The sequence below is a fragment of the Sporobolomyces koalae genome, assembly GCF_050403365.1.
Source record: "Sporobolomyces koalae JCM15063 DNA, S_koalae_JCM15063T_v1_ctg13, whole genome shotgun sequence".
Classification (NCBI taxonomy): Eukaryota; Fungi; Basidiomycota; class Microbotryomycetes; order Sporidiobolales; family Sporidiobolaceae; genus Sporobolomyces; species Sporobolomyces koalae.
The window spans coordinates 315,190-333,748 of NW_027481758.1; the positions used below are offsets into that span (position 1 = coordinate 315,190).

An 18,559-nucleotide genomic window follows, 5' to 3' on the forward strand; every position below is an offset into this window, starting at 1 on the left:
AGTCGATGCGGGACGAGAGAGTTCCGCTCTTTGTGCTTCGCGCCCAAAAACCATCATGCCTTGTCTATGTTTTTCTCTTTTCCCTTCCCGCCTTTTTTTTTCACTTCCTTTGCTCCCATTCTCGAGTCTTTCTATATTTCTCTTTTATCGAAACCAATGTGTTTTCTTGTTTTGCACAATCCGAGCTGTCGTTCTTCGACGAAGGTTGTAATCCCGGGGCCCTCGGACCGGAGTATCTTTCTCGCGTTTGCATTTTACACTGGCTAAAATCATAAGTCTCATCATCGATAGTCGGTATCCTACACCGTAACACCTCTGCATCACTCGAACGACTTTGCATCCAGAACCGACAATCAGTCAATTGAAAACCTCGGAAAAGTTAGCCAGGGAACCCCCGCGGCGCGCAAGCAAGCAAGGTTGAATGACTACCCGGAAACAACATTTTGTTCTCGATGACAACATCGACGACGATGAAGAAGAAGTCGAACAGCCCTTGACACGGTTGCCCACCAAGACGACAACGACCATGACTCCCAAGATTGTGGTAGATGAGGTCACTCCACCTTCGGCAAGGTCGAGTCGAAGACCGAGTCGAGACGATGAAGAACGACATGTCGGATTCGCTCCTGGAACAGGGTACGAACCCAATCGACACGAACAAGATGAACTTGCTTCGATCCGGTCTCGCCACGACGAAGAACGATCACAAGGTCGACCTCATACTTATCCTCCTCCTGATTCAACCGCTCGAACTCTTCCTTCGGCTACGAACGATACGAACGCTCGTCGAACCAAGTCATCGTGGTCTCACAAACTTGCAGGGCATACTCCATCGATTCCAGAATCGCTCGCGTGGGTACCTTCAAAGTTGAATTGGAAAGGGTTGCGACCAGTCCTCAGGTCGACGATCGCTTCATGGTGTGGACTGGTACTCAGTAAGCGGATCCCACAAAGAGAATTTTTTTCTCGTTAAGCGATGCATACTCGTCGCTCTCGCTGAACCGTTGTCACAACTCGTTCCCGCCTTTTTTTTTTCCGAATAGTGCTTGCACATCCGAGTCAGCAAGCTCTCGGTCGCGCTGGGTTCCTCGTCCTCGTCGTCTCCGTCATTTCGCCCGCAGCACTCCCCATCGCGAACCAGATCGAACAAACCTTCTTCCAATTCTTACTCGTGTCGATCTCGTGGGCTTGGGCAACTCTAGCTCGTGAGCTCACTTTTCAATCATCGGTTCGGGGATCTTGACTGCTTCTCCCAGACCCTGACATCCCGTTCGAAATCCCCTTTTCTGCAGTCGCGATCGCACATGCCGCACGTTCAAAGTATCACTGGACTCAAGCCGAGTTTCAAACTCTTGCCGCTCAACCCTATCTCAACCTCGGGTTGACCGCCGCCGACATTTCGCAACGCGTAACCGATGACCTGTACCACGGCAAATACCTCGAACCCGCCAGTAGCGCCGTGTGCGGGATCTTCCTCGGAGTCGCCTCCGGGTTCTTCCTGTGGTTGCGAGGGTACCTCGGTCCTTCCCCGGCATTGTTTGGCTGCATCTTTGCGATCATCCTCCAAGTCATCTCGTTGACTCTAGGAGTCTTGTTCCCGTACCCGTACTACACGATCGGACTCACGTTCTTCATCCCTTTTGCTTGTATGCACGGGATCACGATCGCGTGTTCGTTCTTGATTTTCCCCGAAACGCTCGCACATCAATTCTCGGATCGAACGATCGCGACCCTCACCCCACTACAACAAGTGATCAAGAGTCAAATCGACATGCTCGAAGCGAACCCGAGGACGGAACATTGGTTGGAGTTTGCCAAGATCAAAACGACGACGACTCAAGCGATGGCGAGTTTGGCACTCATGAACACGGCCGAAGCGAACTTGACGAGGGAGATTAGTTTCGCGAGGGTGAACGGCAAAGACTTGACTTCGGTGTTGCAGAAAATGAGGGTACTCACGGCGAGGACGAGTGAGTTTTCTTTACACCCCTTGTCAAGTTCCACCCCGGTACTAAAGTAATTTGGGATCCTCTCTCGTCGAACAGCTGGATTCGTGAGGTTTTACGACGTCGTCAGCAAGCATTTGCATCGCGACTATTCGGACTCGAAAGGAGGTCCAATTGCGGACAAACTCACGATCCACCTCGGAAGATCCGGAGCTCCATCAACTCTCGCTTCTCCCGAAGAGACACCAGTATCGACGAGACCTCCTTCACCGAGTCACAGTCCCCACCGACAAGACGCAAAGGGAGGTGCGGATTCGGGAGCACTCGCGCAAGCGCTCGATCACGAGAAGAAGAAACAGCAATCAGACCGACGAGGGAGTCAATCGGAATCGATCCCAAGGTCACCTCTCGCACCTCCTTCACCTCGCAAGATCCCTTCATACCGCAGGACGCGTTCGACCCCACTGGCTGCTGCGAGTGCCGGTATCTCCGACCCTCACCACTCTCGATCATCGTTCGACCTCCCTACCGAGGCCAAAGCTCACTCTGTCCGTGAATCGAAAACTCGATCTCGGTCTCGACATCGAGGTCGAGAACGGGCAAGTCATGTCAGCCTCTCGTCACTCCTGCACGACGTACTGCATCCTCAAGTCGACATCAAACCTGTCGGAGTCGTCGCATCAATGCGCTACGCCGATCTCGAAGACTATCTCTCGAATCCGTGAGCTTCCAGCTCTTGCTTACGGCTTCATCAATGCGCAACTGAAAGAATCATTTTTCTTTGTTTGGGATCTGTCTAGGCGAGATGAGGCACACATCGAGGAAATCGTCCGACTTCTCAGCACAACTTCTAAACGCCTCCTGTCGGTCAACGATCGTGCGGTCGGGCACTTGATCGAGACGATTCATCGTATCAAATCGACCGAGAACACCTGGAGCTACCTGTTCCGCTCGAACGATGATCTCACCAACCAACGAATCGAGCAAACTGAATTGCGACTCGCCGAACTCCGTGCAGCGCTGGTCGCGTATCGTGACGAAGAAAGATTGGACGTCGTACGCCCTTTTGCGAAATTGTTCGATCCTTATGGAGCAGGACTCGAACCGCCGGAACCCCAAGGGGAAGAGTTTGAAACGCCAAGTCATCGAGGATTGTACTGGGCGTTCTCGTACCAATCTTCGTTGATTGGGTGGTCGGAAGCGCTCGTCGATGTATTTGAGTCAGTCCTCAGGATCGAGAAGAAACGACGAAGGCCAAGGTAAATTGAATCATCTTTTCTTATTTTTCGCCTCTTTTTGCGAGCGCTGCTTGACCAAGCATTCGTGACGACGAAACAAAAACAGGATCTGGTTCCCTGATTGGTCGAAAGCGAGGTTTGACAAGACGAGCGGACAAGAAGGCAACGTGGACGAAGTAAATATTCTCACCAAGCTACAGCTCGTTCATCTAAAGCGATCTAGCCGGATCTGACCCTCGAATTTTGTCTACCAGGATCCTGAAGCGGAGGGAGAACTCGACATCCACTCCTTCACAGCGAGTCGTCATCCCGACTATCGTCCTCCGAGAACTGTTTCCCAAATCCTCGGAGTAAAGCTAGCCAACATTGGCGAGCGTTTAACACGACGAGACGTGCTCTTTGGCATCAAAGCAGCTGTGTTACTGGGTGCGACCTCCGGAGCCCACAAGCCGTGATATCACCGAGAAGACGCTGACTCTGGCCTGATGCTAGGAATCTGCACGATGCCCTGCTACTTCGCGTCGACCTCGTACTTTTTTCAACGAGAACGTGGTGTTTGGGTCCTCATCATGATCGCATTGACAACGACGCAGTTTGTAGGCGATACCGGTCAGTCCTTAAGTTCGCCCGATTCTCATTCCCGAGCGATCTCTCATGTTTCATTCACCGCAGTCTTTGGATTCGTCTTGCGAGTTTTCGGTGAGTCGACTCCTGTTCTCGTAAGCGGAACGAGAGGATCTGACACTGCTGGGAGACAGGCACGTTCGGAGGAGCCGTTTATGGTCTCTTGATCTGGTCGATTGCGGCTCAACGCGGGCGAGGAAACCCATTCGCAGTTGGAGTCGTTCTCGCGTTCGGGTTGTTCCCGATCCTATTCTGGAGGGTGCACGTATTACCGCCAATGAAGGCCATCTTGCCGGCAGTGACGAGCGTTCTCGTCATCGGCTACTCGTGGCAGAACGGTCACAATCCGGCACCTTCGTCAATCGGATGGGGTTGGGAAATCGCATGGAAACGCCTTGTTTGTGTCTTGATTGGTAAGCTCTCACAAATCTTTCTACGATCAGCTCACAAAAAGCTGACTCGCGATCGGCTGTCCCTGTAGGCATCTCGATTGCATTCGTCTGGACCTACGTGCCGCCAGTCACGACACAGAAAGTCTCGCTTCGGCGGACTTACTCGAGAGTGATCGACCGTCTTGGAGCTTGTCTCGCTCAGATTGTCAGCTTCGCGAATGTGAAACAGGGAACGAGCAAGCCTCCGAAGGCGATTGTCAAGAATATCGGCACGCTTCGAGCGCGTCTCGCCAAGACGACTCAGGCAGCATCCATGACCCGCTATGAGCTTTCTTTGCGAGGTCCATGGCCTGTCGAACATTGTAAATTTCTAACGGCTCGATACACACCCATTTTCTTCTGCTGACAGGTAGTTCTCCAATTAGATACGGCTCTTCAGACTCTTCAAACGTATGTCATCGTGCCAACGAATGGCTAGCATGTCCTTGTGACTAAAGTTTGCATCTTATACAGCGAGATCCTCGACCTGTACGGCGAGCTGTGTGCGGTCGTGTCATCTCTCGACCACAAATGGACGTCTGCTCTGCTTCATCGATCACAACTGTCGAATCCGTACTTTCTCCAAGATCTATTCACAACGTTCCAGATTCTCTCTTCCGCGCTCTGTGGGTACAATTCTAGCCGTCTGAACCTGATCCTGCGAATTGAGCTGACTTGCGACGTGGCAACCAGATCATGGCTCGCCTCTCCCCATGATGTGCATATGCCCTCAGCATTCACAAGGTGTTACGATGAGAATATGCTCTGACTGTTTTCGTTCGTCGCAGATACAACCCCCTGCTCGAGCGCTTCCTAAATCCGCCCGAAGTGCATGAAGCTGGACGGCCCTACGCGTACGATGTCGTGATTGGAGACGACGAGATCGAAGGGCTACCTCAGCACGTCACGCTCGACGTCATCTGCTCGATCGAGTACATGCGCTTCTCGACGGGGGTGAGCGCCGTTTATGCGATCGTGAATGCGAGTCCCGATCCTCTGTTTCCTCCCACTCTGTCTGCCAAGCTAACGGACTTGTACCCGTACAGCGTCTCGATCGCTTGATGGTATGTTTTTTGTTCTCTCTCGCTATCTAACTGAACTTTCAGATTGATCGTGAATTTCTCGACGCAACAGTTTGTCACCAAATCTCTCGTTGGCGAAACTTACCTGCTTTACGGTCTCGACTTGTCACATGCTCATCACCTTCCGGCTGGCGGCGACCATCATCAACATCATCATCTCGGATTCTCTGCTTCGAGAAGAACAAGCATGGAACGTGTTTCTTCCTCCGTATAATGTCAATAAATTGTTGTCGCACAGATTAACTCTCACATCACGTCTTGTATCTACTTCTTTTCCTTTTCCGAGGAATGCCAACCCCTGGATTGTCGTTATCTGTCGCGACCAGTCCGTCCAGCCCCTCCGACTCGCGCTCTCTCCTGCTGCTTTTCTTTTCGTCTTCGCTCTGATCTTCGGTGTCGGTCATCTCGGTATCTGTTGACGAAGGGGTTGTCTCCGGCTCGGGAGGAGGAGGAGGAAGAGGAGCCAATGAATGGCGTCTCCGACTTTCTCGGGAGTGGTGTCTGCGGTGTGGATACCGGTGTGTCCGACTAGTGAGCGCCTCTTGCAACCGGTCGGTCGCGGCTCGTCCAGCAGGCGGGCGCTTCTTGCAACACAAAGCACTGCAAGACTCGTCCAATTCGTCAGTCCTTTCTATCGTGTTCGTTTCAAGTTTTTCGTCAAGCTCACCCGAGAATGATTCCGACAAAGCTGATGACGAGAAGAATGGCGACTCTGATTGCGCAACGATCGTCTGATTAGCGACCGACGCGCAAGTAAGCAAAGTGAGCGAATCGTTAGCACGAGCTCACACAACGGCAGTCGCAGCTTCGTTCGACATGCCAGCGACGACGGTTCCTGAGCCGCCTGCTGTTGTTCCATTACTGTCTGCTCCCCCGATCTGAACGGTTGGGACTTTTCCGTCTTTCCACGTCGCGCTCGGACAACATCCGTCCCATTTGTGAGCTGCCCAGGGTTGCTGCGTCTCGTTCGTCGTATATCGCAGTCCTGTAAAATACACTCGTTTGGGGTCGACTGTTGGTCTTGACACCAGGTCAGCGAGGACAAGTCGCAAAAAAGGAGTGTTGAGAGAGAAGGAGTTCGAACCTGGAGAGTTGACCAATCTGACGGTATGTTCACCAAATCCTAAACCCTGAATTATACAGCTGCCTTGGTAGGGTTTGTTCAAAGTTGCGCCGCCCCCTGCATCGAACCATTCGGTTGCGTTCCACTGCGATGCCGTGACGAAACACCCGAAAATCCCTGCGTCTGTCCCGGTCGTTCCGTCTGTTGCGAGCCGGGGTATCAGCTTGAGCGATCTCGGACCAGAAAAGGCAAAGGATTCAGACTCGCATACTTGTACACTGTCTCCTTTAGTGCCCCAGTTATTTGTAGTCAGCTAGCAAATGAAAACCTGCGTCAACTTCAGATTTAGCGCACCTTTGAAGGTATATTCCATGTAGCAGCCTGCTCCTTCTGCAAATTTGGCATTCAATTCGGTTCCAAGCGTGACATCCTGCCAACTATCGGTCTTCTTCGGGCACGCAAAGCTACAATTTTCGAGGTTTCGGCCACGATTTGTGTTTCGAACCCGTATCATCAGCCCTTTCGAGCTCTCCGAAATCTACGAATCAGGCAATGGTACTCACATGAATCCGTTCGACTGTCCAACCACGACCACCGTGTTGATAGAATCTTGATAAATCTGCATTGCACCCGCCGTCTGGGTCGCGAATGCCGCGCTCGTTTCGTCTTTAGTTTTTGTAGCATTTGCAGCAGCCCCTGTAGACGACTTTGTTCGAGATGTTGCCTCATCTTTGCTCTCGCTAGTTGAATCAGGTTGCGCGACATCCGAAGCTGTTCCAGATCAATCGAATGGTCAGTGCGTGATTCCGTTCCAGGGTCGGAGCCAAATGGTTTCCATCGACTTGCCACTCTCTGAAGTAGACTCAGTATCGTCCGGCATATGCGTAGTTTCAGCTCGAGTTGCCGGAGGTGGGGGCGCGCGACAAGCGGAGCTCAACGGTCGGCGCGATCAAGGGTGCTGCGGTACAGCTCAACTCCTCGCTAGATTCGTAGAGACAGCACAAAACGATAAGAAGTAGAAGCGAAGGGTTCGAACAGATACATTTCACTGAGCGCGTGGAGAACAGTCGCAAGGCTCGAGCACTCCGGCACAAGTCCTCGGCGCAAGAGCAAGGGGATCGAGCGCCGACAGCCCAAGACATTCTTTTCCAATCACATCAGGAACAATGAAATGGCTAATTGTGACTTGGAGGCGACTCGTTCAGTGCTCTGCCCGTGCATGACAGCGTGATCACCCTGACGGAGTGTCATAATACGGGCCGCTATCGTCTAGGACTACCTTTCAGCTGGTCCCTCAGCGAAGCGTTGCTGCTAACATCGGAAGCTTCGTCTATCAGGTCCCAACGAAGGCAGGAAGGAGGAACGCCTCGATTAGCCGGTTTCAATGGTTTGACAACCGAAAAGCTTTCGAACTTACCATGACTCAACAAGACATGAGTCTCTTCGTTCATCTCTTTCCTCGTTCGCTTTGCATCGCGCCCTCCCGTGTCATGTCGAGAGAACAAGCTTTCGAGTTCAGGATCGTCGCTAGTCGACTCGGCGTCATCTTGTAACGCCAAGCTCATCATCCGTTTCATGCGGTGACTCTGAATCAAAACGCATGCGAACGCAGTCGACAAAACCACCAGGATCAACATTGCCGAGAACGAAATTGTCGCTAACAAATGAAATTGGATGCCTCAGGGATAGAGTTCAGACTCGGAAGAGATACGGGAAACAAAGGAGCTGACCGAGTCCGATGAACGAGATGTTGGTGTACTCTGTTCCCTGGGCTACTTGTTCAAGAGTAGCATTCTTTGACAATGATGAAGGTTGAGCGAATGTGTCGGCGAGAGAGCCAGGCAGAGACGGTTGGGTGGATGGTAGAGGAACGTAGACGATGGCAAAGATGGTCGTGGTCGAAATCGACATTGGAATCGGGGTAAGGAATGCTTGATTCATGTTTGAGAGGTGAGTGACCGGAGGTTGAACCTCGAGCGAGCGTTGTGACGAGGGAGTATGTGGACTCGCAGTGAGCAAGCCTGCACTTGCACCGGAAGAACTCGACATGGCTTGTCAATTGAAGAGCACAGGACAGAAAGAACTCGAAGAACGGGGTCAAAGAACTGTGTAGTCCGGATCGTTCCGCGGCTCAGCTCTTGCGTCGAGGCCCGTGCGGCCAGACAAGGCAAGGCGAGGATGACCAAAGGATTTTCGCATTGATGTACAAGCTGATACACGGGGACAAACCCAACAAGGGGATACGACGAAACAGGAACAAGTGGAAGAAGAGAGGGTACAACCTGAAAAGAATGCGCAAATATTTGCGAGAACGATTGAACTGGGGGATATCTATCGATAGAGTATGCTGTGAGCGAGGGAGAGAGAGAGCGCAGTAGCGCTGTGAAAAACCCGGTCGAAGGCGCATGTCGTAAAGTTGCATAAAGAGGACGACCCGATGGATCGAGTAAGACGAGCAGAGTCTTGCGGATTGATGGACCGGTCAAGTCTTGACTTGACGTGGATGATTCGCCGAGTGCTCGCGTGGTGCCTTTGTAGGAAAGGTGCGCCTTATTCTGCCATGGTTTCCTCGCCTTGCTTCTTGCGTTCCTCGGCCTCTTTCGCTTCCTTCTCTTTCCGTTTGCCGTACTCTCCCTTGTCGACTCCGACGCCGGCAGCTCGGAGGCTCTCTTCGATCGTGTAGGGTTCCTCTTCGAGCTTCTTGAGTCGACGCTTGTGGGGTTTGCCTCGGTTGTGGGTTTCGAGCGAGACTTGGTCGGCAAAGTAGCGCGAGCACGAGACACAGCCGTACTGGCCAAGGCCTAGACGAGGATACGACACAGCAGTTAGGAAGACGAGTTTGGTCGCTAGTGAAATGAGAGACCGTACCGGGTAGGTCTTCGAGATCCTTCTTGGCGAGATCCTCGAGGAACTTTTGCTTGCCCTTGTCCTTCATGTCCTCGTGAATCTGGTCCATCATCCTGCCGAACCGCTTCGCCTTGATCGCCGTTCCCTGATTCTTTTTGCTGTCGAGTTGAATGAGGCGGTGAGGTGAGCCGATCGATCGAATCAACGCCTGGCAGGGAACGAAGGATAACTCACGGGTTCGAAGGAGTGCGAGATCTGCGATTGCGTCCCATCTTGCGTGTCTGGGTCAGTACCTGAGTGGCAGGGATGAACCAGGTTTGCGGAACTGCCAGGCCGCGCGCGAGCAGTTAATCAGAATTTTTTCCCGCGTCGTGGTTTGGTTTTTTTTTCCCTCCAACTGCTCCCGTCAAAGGTAGACAGCCGCCCCTGCTCTTCTTCTTCAGCAACCGTCTGTTCAAGAGCGTTCATCTGCAACAATGGCCCCCGTCAAGAAAGCCGCTGCCGCCCCTGCCGCCGTACGTGACCCATTTACACTCCCCCTCCCCCATCTCGTCCTGCCAAGAGCTGACCCTCCCTTGTTCGGCTGTCGTGTTGTAGACCACCTCCCTTGGCCCCAACGCGTGAGCGGAGAATCGAGTCGCCTGTGTTGACCCCCAATGTCTCGCGTTGCTGACCTTGTTCTGCGTTTACCTCCTCAACAGCAAGGAGGGAGAGCTCGTCTTCGGTGTTGCTCACATGTTCGTTCCTCTTCCTCGAAGCCATGGCTTGTCGAGGGGCTGTACTGATCTTTGATGCGTGAATTGTCCCACAATCGAAAAACAGCTTCGCCTCGTTCAACGACACCTTCGTTCACGTCACCGATCTCTCCGGCAAGGAGACCATCGCCCGTGTCACCGGTAAATCTCTACTTTCTCTCCTGCTCTATCTCGATACACACGTAGATCCTGACGCGAATATTCTTCCTTCAAGGTGGAATGAAGGTCAAGGCTGACCGTGACGAGTCTTCGCCCTACGCTGCCATGTTGGCCGCTCAAGACGTTGCCACTCGCTGCAAGGAGATCGGTATCACTGCCCTCCACATCAAGATCCGTGCCACCGGAGGTGTCGGAACCAAGACCCCCGGTCCTGGTGCCCAAGCCGCTCTCCGTGCTCTCGCCCGTGCCGGTATGCGCATTGGTAGGATCGAGGATGTTACCCCGGTCCCTACCGACTCGACCCGCCGAAAGGGTGGTCGCCGTGGTCGTCGTCTCTGTAAATTAACCTCACTCTCTCGCTTGGTTTTTTTGGTACCGAGTACTGACCTTGTTGTTTCTCCTGATAAAGAAACGTCTCGTTCATTCGAGTCTGTTTACGAGATGGTGCGACGGTTTCTATGGGTTTCTCCCTTTTCTTTGGGGGGATTTCTTTCCTTTTTTTCTTCTTTTCTGGGGAATTAGCTTTTCGAGTTTTTCTTCTTCAAAAGGATCAAGAAGGGAAGAAATACAAACTAAAAAATCAAAACCCGAGAATACCAGAGCTTGTGCGAGAGAAAGAGAGAGTCTTTTTTTCGAACTATCTCTGCTCGTTCCATGATGTACATCCTTCCTAAAACCGCTCTTGAGCATTGGAAGCCCACTTTTTCTCAAGAATCCGCTGAAGAAAGGCTTATAATCAGAAATCCAACTCGGTGACATAAAGAGATCTAGTCCTTTTCACCTCTAACAATCTCTCGATTTCCAAAACTTTCCCAACCTCGAAACCCCCCCCTCCCCACCGACTGGTTTCACCGAGAATCGTCTGTTGCTGTGGGTGTTTCAAGTTCACCTCCATTCCCAACTCTGACGACCACTTCTTTGCACCTCGACCCGACCGTCGTTTTCACTTCTCGCGTGATCCGTCTGATAACATGTTCGACTTGTCGTACGGTGAGATGAGCAGGGAGGTTGATCCACACATCGACTAGGATTGAAGGTCCTGAAGCGAACAATCGGATCGAAGGGATCGAAACGATGGGGAGATACTCGTCTCCTTCTTTGTACTCTTCAAGTTGACGAGGTGTTCGGTTTGGTTGGGTTTCAGTTGTGGGGGTCGAGTTTTGAGAAGAAAGAGTTGTCGAGGATTGGGAAGAAGAAGAATGAGGCGGGGACAAAGGTACGACTGAAAAAGGTTCGAGAGGAGGTAGAGCAGGATCCCTCAATGCCGCAACTGTTTCATACACTTTCGGAGGCAAACTCGGATCGTTCAACTTGTCAACGAGTTCTCCAATCGCTTCTTTGCCGACATCCCACCCTTGTTTCGCAATCATGCCTCCGACGACGAGTCCTCCGATCGGGTCGAGCATGGGGAACCCAACTCGAGCGGCTCCGATCGCCAACAAGGCGACGAGGGAACCGAGCGAGTCGGATCGATGGTGGTACGCGTTTGCGAGGAGTACGTTCGAATGCGTCTCTTTTGCTACTTTGAGAGCTACTCGCGTTGGAACAAAAACCATCGGATAGTCAGTACAAATGCAAGGAAGAAGACCAAAAAATGGGAAGAAAGACGTACTCGCACGGTACAACCATTCTTTGACGGCGATACTACCCGCCGCGAACCACATCGCTCGTGCATCAACGACTGCGGCCGCGACAGATTCGCTCGGGTCAACTTCAGGACCGTGACTGTGACCATGAGGGAGGAAATCGAGGGAAGCGAGCAGGTCGGCCGGAATCTGAGGGAGTGTCGAGAGTGACAAGAGGAGATGGTGATACGAATGGAGTCCTGTCAAAACAAGTTTATGCGGCGGCATGGCGAGTGAGTATACTTGTACTCTCGGGAAATCATGCAAGTTTGGGGAGAAAGAGCTAACCGATGCCTGCTGCCGTGGCGAACAAGAGGAACGAGACGACCAGAGATCCGAGCGATTCAAACTCTGGATTCGCCAAGCAAGATCAGTGCATGTTCTGTTGAAAGCGATTCCGGGTATGAGACAAGGGACTCACTGCCGTATCCGTAGGGGTACTTGGCAGAGGGGCTCCATCGGCCGACACGATAGCTCGCGAGGGTTACCACATCGGCAATGAGGTCACTGCCGGAATGCGCGGCATCTGCGAGCAAAGCCGAACTCGCGAGCACGTACCCGGCGACGCCTTTGAGCGCGGTCAAGCCGACGTTCGAGAAGAGGCCGACGAGGGTGATGCGCGAACCCGGGTCGAGCGACGAGGGCGAACGCAAGGACGAGAAAGCGGAAGACAGGACTGCGGTTTCCTCCGAGTGGGAACCATGCGAGTGGGAATGCGAGTGGGAATGCGAGTGCGCGTGCGAGTGGTTCGGCCCATGCGAGTGCGAGCGAGAAGGCGAAGTCGAGAGGCGAGCCGATGCGGCCGGTGCGTTCGCGCGCTGACGGAGGGACGCAGGCGCCGACATGACGGGTCTCGAGGATGCGAGCGTTCTGAGGTGCAGCGCACGCAGGACGAGCATGCAGGTGGGGCGGCCGAGGGCACAGGCGGAGCGGTTCACGGTTCACGGATCACCGCGGTTCAAGGTCGGTGGGGGAAGGACGCAATCAGGGTCGACTCGACGCGCAAGCTGGTGCGCGAATCTGAACACGAGAGGGTGCTTGTTGCCCTCGTCACGGTCGAACTAGGCGGGCGAGCGCGGGCAAGATTAGAAGCGAGAGCAAGCAAGACCTCGCGCGCAATCCCGGCTGCGTCTCTCGCCAGAATCCATGGCAGCGCGACCATGTCGGCTCTACTAGGTGCGCACCAGCAGCCGACCGCGGTGTCGGCGATCGGCGAACACCTGTCGACCCCGCCATCACTCTCGCGCGTGCCGCTGTTGCGTCAACGCATCCAGAAGGAGCGCACTCAGCTGCAGCAGACCCTCGCCCAGCGTGCAAAGGAGCAGGTCGACCTCGTCCGACAAGGGCTCGGAGGCCTCCGCGATGTGCGTTGCGTTCCACCCCTTGCCCGAGCGATCGACCGAGCGCTTCGTCTTGCCCCACACTGCAACGAAGGACTGACTGATAAAGCTGCACAGGCGAGGAACGGCATCGAGTCACTCAAGGAAGGCCTGCGCGAGGTCGAGCACCAAATGGGTGACCCCCGCTCGCAGATCGCAGGGTTCGGCAAGCTCGTCGAGGTGTCGATCGTGCACCGCCGCCTGACGTCGACCCTCGAGATGGTCACCTCGCTCCGATCCATGTACTCGCGCTTGTCGCACCTGTCGTCCCTCCTGTCGGCCGACCGCTCGGACCCGCTCGGACCGTCCCCGAACCTGCTCCCGATTCACTACCACCTGACCGAACTCGAGACCTTCCGCAACGAGACCCTCGCGCAAGCAAACAAGTCGGCTCTCACCCCGGACAAGGCACAACAGACGATCGCCGTCCTCGACAAGTACTTTGAGCGACTCGGGGAAACGATCGAGGCGTTCGAGGCGCACTTTTTCCGACTCGCACGGGAACTGCTCGCCCTGACTCGCAACGGCAACGCGAGTGTCGCCGTCAAGTTGTGCAAGATTGCCGAAGTCGAAGGCGCACGAGACCAGAAAGCGATCGCGATTCGCATGGTCAAGAAATCGGGCAACCTCGACGTCGCGTCTCGGTTTCGGTCCCTGCACGCCGACGCGCGCACGATCAAGCACTACCGTGCCAAAGTGCTCGAACAGATCCGGGAAGGGTGCAAGACCGAGATCGACAAGAGTTTTCGCAGGGCAGGTGAAGACGGAGTCGCGTGGCTCGAAGAGCTCGAGTGGATCTACGACGACCTCGACCTCGTGCAGCAGCAACTCGTCGACAAGTTTCCGGAAGATTGGAAGGTGAATATCTCGTCCCCTCGATCCCTCTGCAAGCCTCTGCTGATCCTCGTTCTCTGCTCAGATTCATCAAGTCTAGTCCGGCATTTCCCTCTTGTTCCGTTTGTTACCTCCAACGTCCACGCTAATCTTCTGTTTCCGCTTGCGATGTACAGCGTGAAAGGATACCACAAAGCCCTGTACGACTTTCTCGCATCGTATGTCAAGACCTCGCCCGATGCCGGAACCCTCCTGCGCATGTCTCAGTTCACGAAAGATTACCACAAGACGATGACGAAAGAACTCGAGATTGACCCGTCGTGGTTGACTCCGCCCCTCCTCGACGGCAACGAAGCGAACTTGATCGATTCTTACCTCGCGCTCATCTCGACTCGGATGGACGAGTGGACCGCGAACCTCATGAAGACGGAACTCGAAGAGTTTACTCAACGACAAGATCCCCCCGAGATTGATCACGATGGGTTCTACGGCATGCAAGGCGCAGTCATCTTGTTCCAAATGTTGAACCAACAGATCGACCTCGCACTCGATTCGAACCAAGCTTCGGTCCTCTCGCGAGTCGTCGACGAGAGTCATCGAGTCATGCGACACGTTCAGAACCAGTGGATCAAAGTGTTGGATACCGAGTACAAGAAACAAGTACAACTCAGTGAAGGGTCGACTTCAGTCGTCGTACCCGGAGGACTCGTCGAGTATGTCATGGCGCTCGCGAACGATCAGATCAAATCTGCAGATTTCACCGAAGCGCTCAACCATCGACTCGAACCCCTCGTATCGACGAAATACAAGACGATCATTTCGGACAAACTGAACGATGCGATGGATGGGTACCTCGACGTCGCGAAACGGTGTGTACAAGTGTTGATCGACGTCGTGTTCAACGATCTCAAACCGGCGACGAAAACCCTGTTCCAATCCAATTGGTACCTCGAACACAAAGATCAAGACACGTCGGGAGGAGATCCCATGTCTCAAATCATCGAAACCCTGAAAGACTACATGGTGGAAGACTACCAAACGCATTTGAACCCAAACTTGTTCGACCTCTTGATCGAAGACTTGCTCGACACGTTCATCATCACGTACCTCATGAGTATCAAACGCAGTTCCAAGATCAAAGTCCCGAAAGCGCTCGATCGCATGAGGAAGGATCTCGATCTCAGTTTCGAATTCTTCTCGACGTTCAAACCGAAACCAGAACTCGAAGGGTACTTTGACGTACTCGAATCCGTGTTGACGCTCTTGAGTGCGTCGAAAATGATGGTCTTCCTAGACGTGAGCATTCTCTCTCTCTCTCTCCTGCTTCCTGAAGAGTGAGGACCGTCTTTTTTGATGTGTCTTTTTGTACGTGCGTCCAGTACTGGCCGTTCCGAAGAAAGTACGGTCCACAACTGGCGTTCATGGAATCGCTGATGAAGGCACGAGACGATCTCGACAAATCAGCAGTCAACGAAATCATGGAATCGGTGAAACGCAAGGTGAAAGAAACTAGAGTCGTGGGAGAAGGTATGGAAGAACCTCCGAGTATCTTTGATCGGTTACCAACAAAGTGAGAAGCTCCCAGAGTTGGGGGTACGAAATGAATTGCGTGTTGTACTGTTTTTTGTACATGTTGTATATGCCATACATTGTTCTGCAGGAATCACGATCTGGGAGGGAAGCAGAGAACAACAATTCTACTATTGACAAGACGACAATCCAACACACAGAGAGCGCTACAGATGAGAGGACAGTAACCTGGTACCGGAGAGAACGGAAGAGGTCAAGGGAATATGCTAGTTACAAGTATCGACAGTGATGGGTATCGTTCATCGTGAGAGAAAAGCAAAAAGAACTGCTAAGCCAAAGGATGAGAAGCGAGACTGGACTCAGTCGGGTTTCGAGGCGCGCTCGTCGACGGCGGATTCGTCACGGGAGGTTCAATCGTTGTATGTTCCTCTTCAGGATCACTATCGTCTTCACTGTCAGAAGCGTCCTCCTTGAGTCCTTCGCCCACTTGCAACACTTCTTCCCCTTCCGCCTTGTTCTTCGAGTACACGGGCAACCCGACTCCTTCTTCCAAATCTCGTTGTCTCCTCCTCCTCTCTCTCCTCTCTCGACGTAAACGCCTACGTTCCTCTCGCTCGCGTCGTTCAACTTCGTGAGCTGTGACGACCGCGACCTGTGTAGAATCTTGAGAGCGACTTGTAGCTCGAGGACGTCCGACGAGTAGACCGGCATCTGACAAAGCTCGTCGAATCGCGATTTGTCCTCTCCACTGGTTCGTCTGGTTCTCGTTTGCGAGGATTTCGGCCGTGTTGCGCTGCCGAGTCGTTTCAAGGATCACACGATCGAAATTCGGTTGGGTGGTGGTCGACATGGAAGGTTCCACGAGACCAGGAGTCGTACTAGGTACTGGAAGAATGGATGAAGTCGCAGAAGGGGAACGTTTGAACCGGGACGAGAATCGAGACACGAACGAAGGACGAGGTTCGAGAGTTCGAGGATGCGAGAGAACGGGTTGCGAAGGAGGAGGGAAAACACCCCGTTCTGTTTGCGGTAAAGGTTGATCGTCGTAGGCTGGAGGTGGAGGTTCGAGAGGATCCTCTCCGCGATCATGTTCGCGTAGGTCGTGACTGTCGTTTGAGAACCGGCGACGATCTTCAAATCCCCCTCGGCCACGATACGCTTGTCCTCTCACGCCGAGAGCGTGCTCTTGTTGCAAGCGATGTAGTTTGCGTGCTCGACGGAGGAACACGAGTCTGAACACGGTCGAGAGGGCGAGGATCGCTAGTATGACCACGATCGCTGGTAACGAGACGAGCAACGTAAGGTCAGTTTCAAGTCACTAACCTCAGGACTACGGTGAAGGAACCAAGGACTGACCATACTTCCACAGAGCGGATTTGCTATCGTTCGATGCCGAGGAGCCACTTGGAGCCGCGCTCGCAGAGGGCGAGGCGGTCGTGCCATACAGTGCTGGACTCGACTGCTGTCGAGGTAAGAGCATTTGTACGCGCCCCAAGGTTGGCGTTCTGGCACTGAACGCAAGGTGGGCTTCGGCTTGGCGGGGTTCGAACTTCGAGATGAACGGAACGCGTCTGGCGCAGTCGACAAAGCTGCTTTCAGCTGACGGATTCGAGATATGTAGTGTTGCGGCAGGGATGCTGTGCGCGTCGGATCAGGCGGAACCAACCCGGCCGCGGACAAATTCGCGACGAGTGGACTTGCAAGCCTCGTGCTTCTGAATCCTTTCTCTCATCCCGACAACTGATTTCATCTTTGACGTATTCATAGTGAAGACCACACGCGAATTGGCTCCTCGCAGTGAAGGACTCGCTTGACCGTGGTTGCAGCTAATTACACACACGGAACGAGCGCTGCATCAAGCACTAGATCTGCCCCTGGGTGCACAGCCACAAGTCTGCCAGGAGCAGCATGCATCAGAGTACTGTAGCAATAAATTTGATCGATTGAAGCATATCACGTGAAATCGGTCACGACGAAGTTCAGTGGTCGTACAGTATAGTGAGGTGCTTCCAAGTTCCAGCCGAGTGCGGGCGACTCTCGCTTGGACACTGGTTGATTCGTCGGAACTTCGGCGTGCGAGCCGTCTTGGCAGCGTGGGAAAAGCGAGGGCATGTCATGTCGCGCAGCTCTTCGCAGCAGTCAAGCTTGATTCAGATTTGCTACGCAGATCAATCAACTCAGGGGATGCGATCTGTTGTGACGAGTCAGATCGCGCGCGCTAGCGTAACCGCTGCTTTTGCTTTCTTTCCTCTCCCTCTGCACCACTTCAGAACTAACTACCATGCCTTTCACTGGTTAGTCACGCTCCGAGTCGCACGAGAAGCCGGGCATGTCACTGACCTGAAGGATTCCGCTCGCAGCTTCCGACATCTGCAAGATCATCCTCGCGATCATCCTCGTACGCTGACTGGTTCTCACCCCCGCACTTCCCCGCTCTTGCAGCCACATTCATCTCTACGCAGACCATGTTCTTGAACTGCCTCCTTGAACACCGAGATCAAGCGAGACGTGCTAGAGAAACAAACTGATGACGTATGCGGGATTTGCACACAGCCCCCTCTCGGAGTCTTCCTCGAGCGCGGATGCAATGCCGACTTCTGGATCAACGTGAGCATTCTCTCGACATGTACCGCTTTGAGGGCCATGCAGAGCTGACCCTGTCTCTACGCAATCAATCAGATTCTGTTGACCATCCTCGGATACATCCCGGGTATCATCCACGCCCTGTTAGTAACCGCTTTTTTGCCGCTTGTAGTCTGCTCCTCGCGCTCGTTTACCGAGAACATGAGGAGCTGTCGTCTTTCCGTCATCATGATCGAGACTGACCTTTTCCTGCTTCCGTACTTCTCCGCAATCACAGCTACATCATCCTCAGTATGTTCTACTTTCTCTTTCGAACCCCAGTCTTACAAGTAAACTGATTGCGTATTGCTTGACTCGATAGAATACTGAGCGAATCCAAGCCTCGACAACTGCTAGAACAAACCGAAATGATGATACCGCCCTCAATCTTGTCTCCCCCCAATCACCCTTACTCGCTTTTTTT

The 18,559-nt window shown here is 53.4% G+C and overlaps 7 protein-coding genes across 7 annotated transcripts; 3 read left to right on the plus strand and 4 right to left on the minus strand.

Moving 5' to 3' along the window:
* Positions 1 to 421: 421 nt before the first annotated feature.
* JCM15063_001376 (uncharacterized protein) lies at positions 422 to 5,535 on the plus strand (the record flags this gene model as incomplete). The annotated part of the gene is made up of 17 exons (XM_076678345.1): positions 422 to 935; positions 1,044 to 1,205; positions 1,293 to 1,970; positions 2,046 to 2,667; positions 2,747 to 3,205; positions 3,291 to 3,360; positions 3,439 to 3,610; positions 3,677 to 3,793; positions 3,857 to 3,883; positions 3,943 to 4,221; positions 4,290 to 4,562; positions 4,626 to 4,650; positions 4,714 to 4,865; positions 4,933 to 4,957; positions 5,028 to 5,220; positions 5,286 to 5,303; positions 5,374 to 5,535. The coding sequence occupies 17 exons, from the start codon at positions 422 to 424 to the stop codon at positions 5,533 to 5,535; spliced, it is 3,948 nt and encodes a 1,315-aa protein (XP_076534605.1).
* Positions 5,536 to 5,630: 95 nt separating this feature from the next.
* JCM15063_001377 (uncharacterized protein) lies at positions 5,631 to 8,433 on the minus strand (the record flags this gene model as incomplete). The annotated part of the gene is made up of 10 exons (XM_076678346.1): positions 5,631 to 5,733; positions 5,838 to 5,921; positions 5,989 to 6,033; positions 6,111 to 6,333; positions 6,406 to 6,585; positions 6,652 to 6,669; positions 6,739 to 6,848; positions 6,948 to 7,155; positions 7,802 to 8,041; positions 8,115 to 8,433. 10 exons carry the CDS (start codon positions 8,431 to 8,433, stop codon positions 5,631 to 5,633), a joined length of 1,530 nt encoding a protein of 509 aa, XP_076534606.1.
* Positions 8,434 to 8,934: 501 nt separating this feature from the next.
* On the minus strand, positions 8,935 to 9,503 carry BUD20 (Bud20p; the record flags this gene model as incomplete). Its single annotated transcript, XM_076678347.1, has 3 exons — positions 8,935 to 9,185; positions 9,253 to 9,389; positions 9,466 to 9,503. The coding sequence occupies 3 exons, from the start codon at positions 9,501 to 9,503 to the stop codon at positions 8,935 to 8,937; spliced, it is 426 nt and encodes a 141-aa protein (XP_076534607.1).
* A 204-nt stretch (positions 9,504 to 9,707) lies between these two features.
* JCM15063_001379 (uncharacterized protein) lies at positions 9,708 to 10,721 on the plus strand (the record flags this gene model as incomplete). Its single annotated transcript, XM_076678348.1, has 7 exons — positions 9,708 to 9,746; positions 9,829 to 9,851; positions 9,933 to 9,998; positions 10,054 to 10,127; positions 10,201 to 10,467; positions 10,555 to 10,589; positions 10,668 to 10,721. The coding sequence occupies 7 exons, from the start codon at positions 9,708 to 9,710 to the stop codon at positions 10,719 to 10,721; spliced, it is 558 nt and encodes a 185-aa protein (XP_076534608.1).
* Positions 10,722 to 10,993: 272 nt separating this feature from the next.
* Positions 10,994 to 12,669, minus strand: JCM15063_001380 (cation diffusion facilitator family transporter; the record flags this gene model as incomplete). The annotated part of the gene is made up of 4 exons (XM_076678349.1): positions 10,994 to 11,676; positions 11,758 to 11,970; positions 12,059 to 12,121; positions 12,192 to 12,669. 4 exons carry the CDS (start codon positions 12,667 to 12,669, stop codon positions 10,994 to 10,996), a joined length of 1,437 nt encoding a protein of 478 aa, XP_076534609.1.
* A 261-nt stretch (positions 12,670 to 12,930) lies between these two features.
* SEC6 (SNARE-binding exocyst subunit SEC6) lies at positions 12,931 to 15,557 on the plus strand (the record flags this gene model as incomplete). The annotated part of the gene is made up of 5 exons (XM_076678350.1): positions 12,931 to 13,134; positions 13,228 to 14,007; positions 14,069 to 14,082; positions 14,160 to 15,279; positions 15,363 to 15,557. The coding sequence occupies 5 exons, from the start codon at positions 12,931 to 12,933 to the stop codon at positions 15,555 to 15,557; spliced, it is 2,313 nt and encodes a 770-aa protein (XP_076534610.1).
* Positions 15,558 to 15,841: 284 nt separating this feature from the next.
* JCM15063_001382 (uncharacterized protein) lies at positions 15,842 to 16,993 on the minus strand (the record flags this gene model as incomplete). Its single annotated transcript, XM_076678351.1, has 2 exons — positions 15,842 to 16,791; positions 16,870 to 16,993. 2 exons carry the CDS (start codon positions 16,991 to 16,993, stop codon positions 15,842 to 15,844), a joined length of 1,074 nt encoding a protein of 357 aa, XP_076534611.1.
* Positions 16,994 to 18,559: the final 1,566 nt, after the last annotated feature.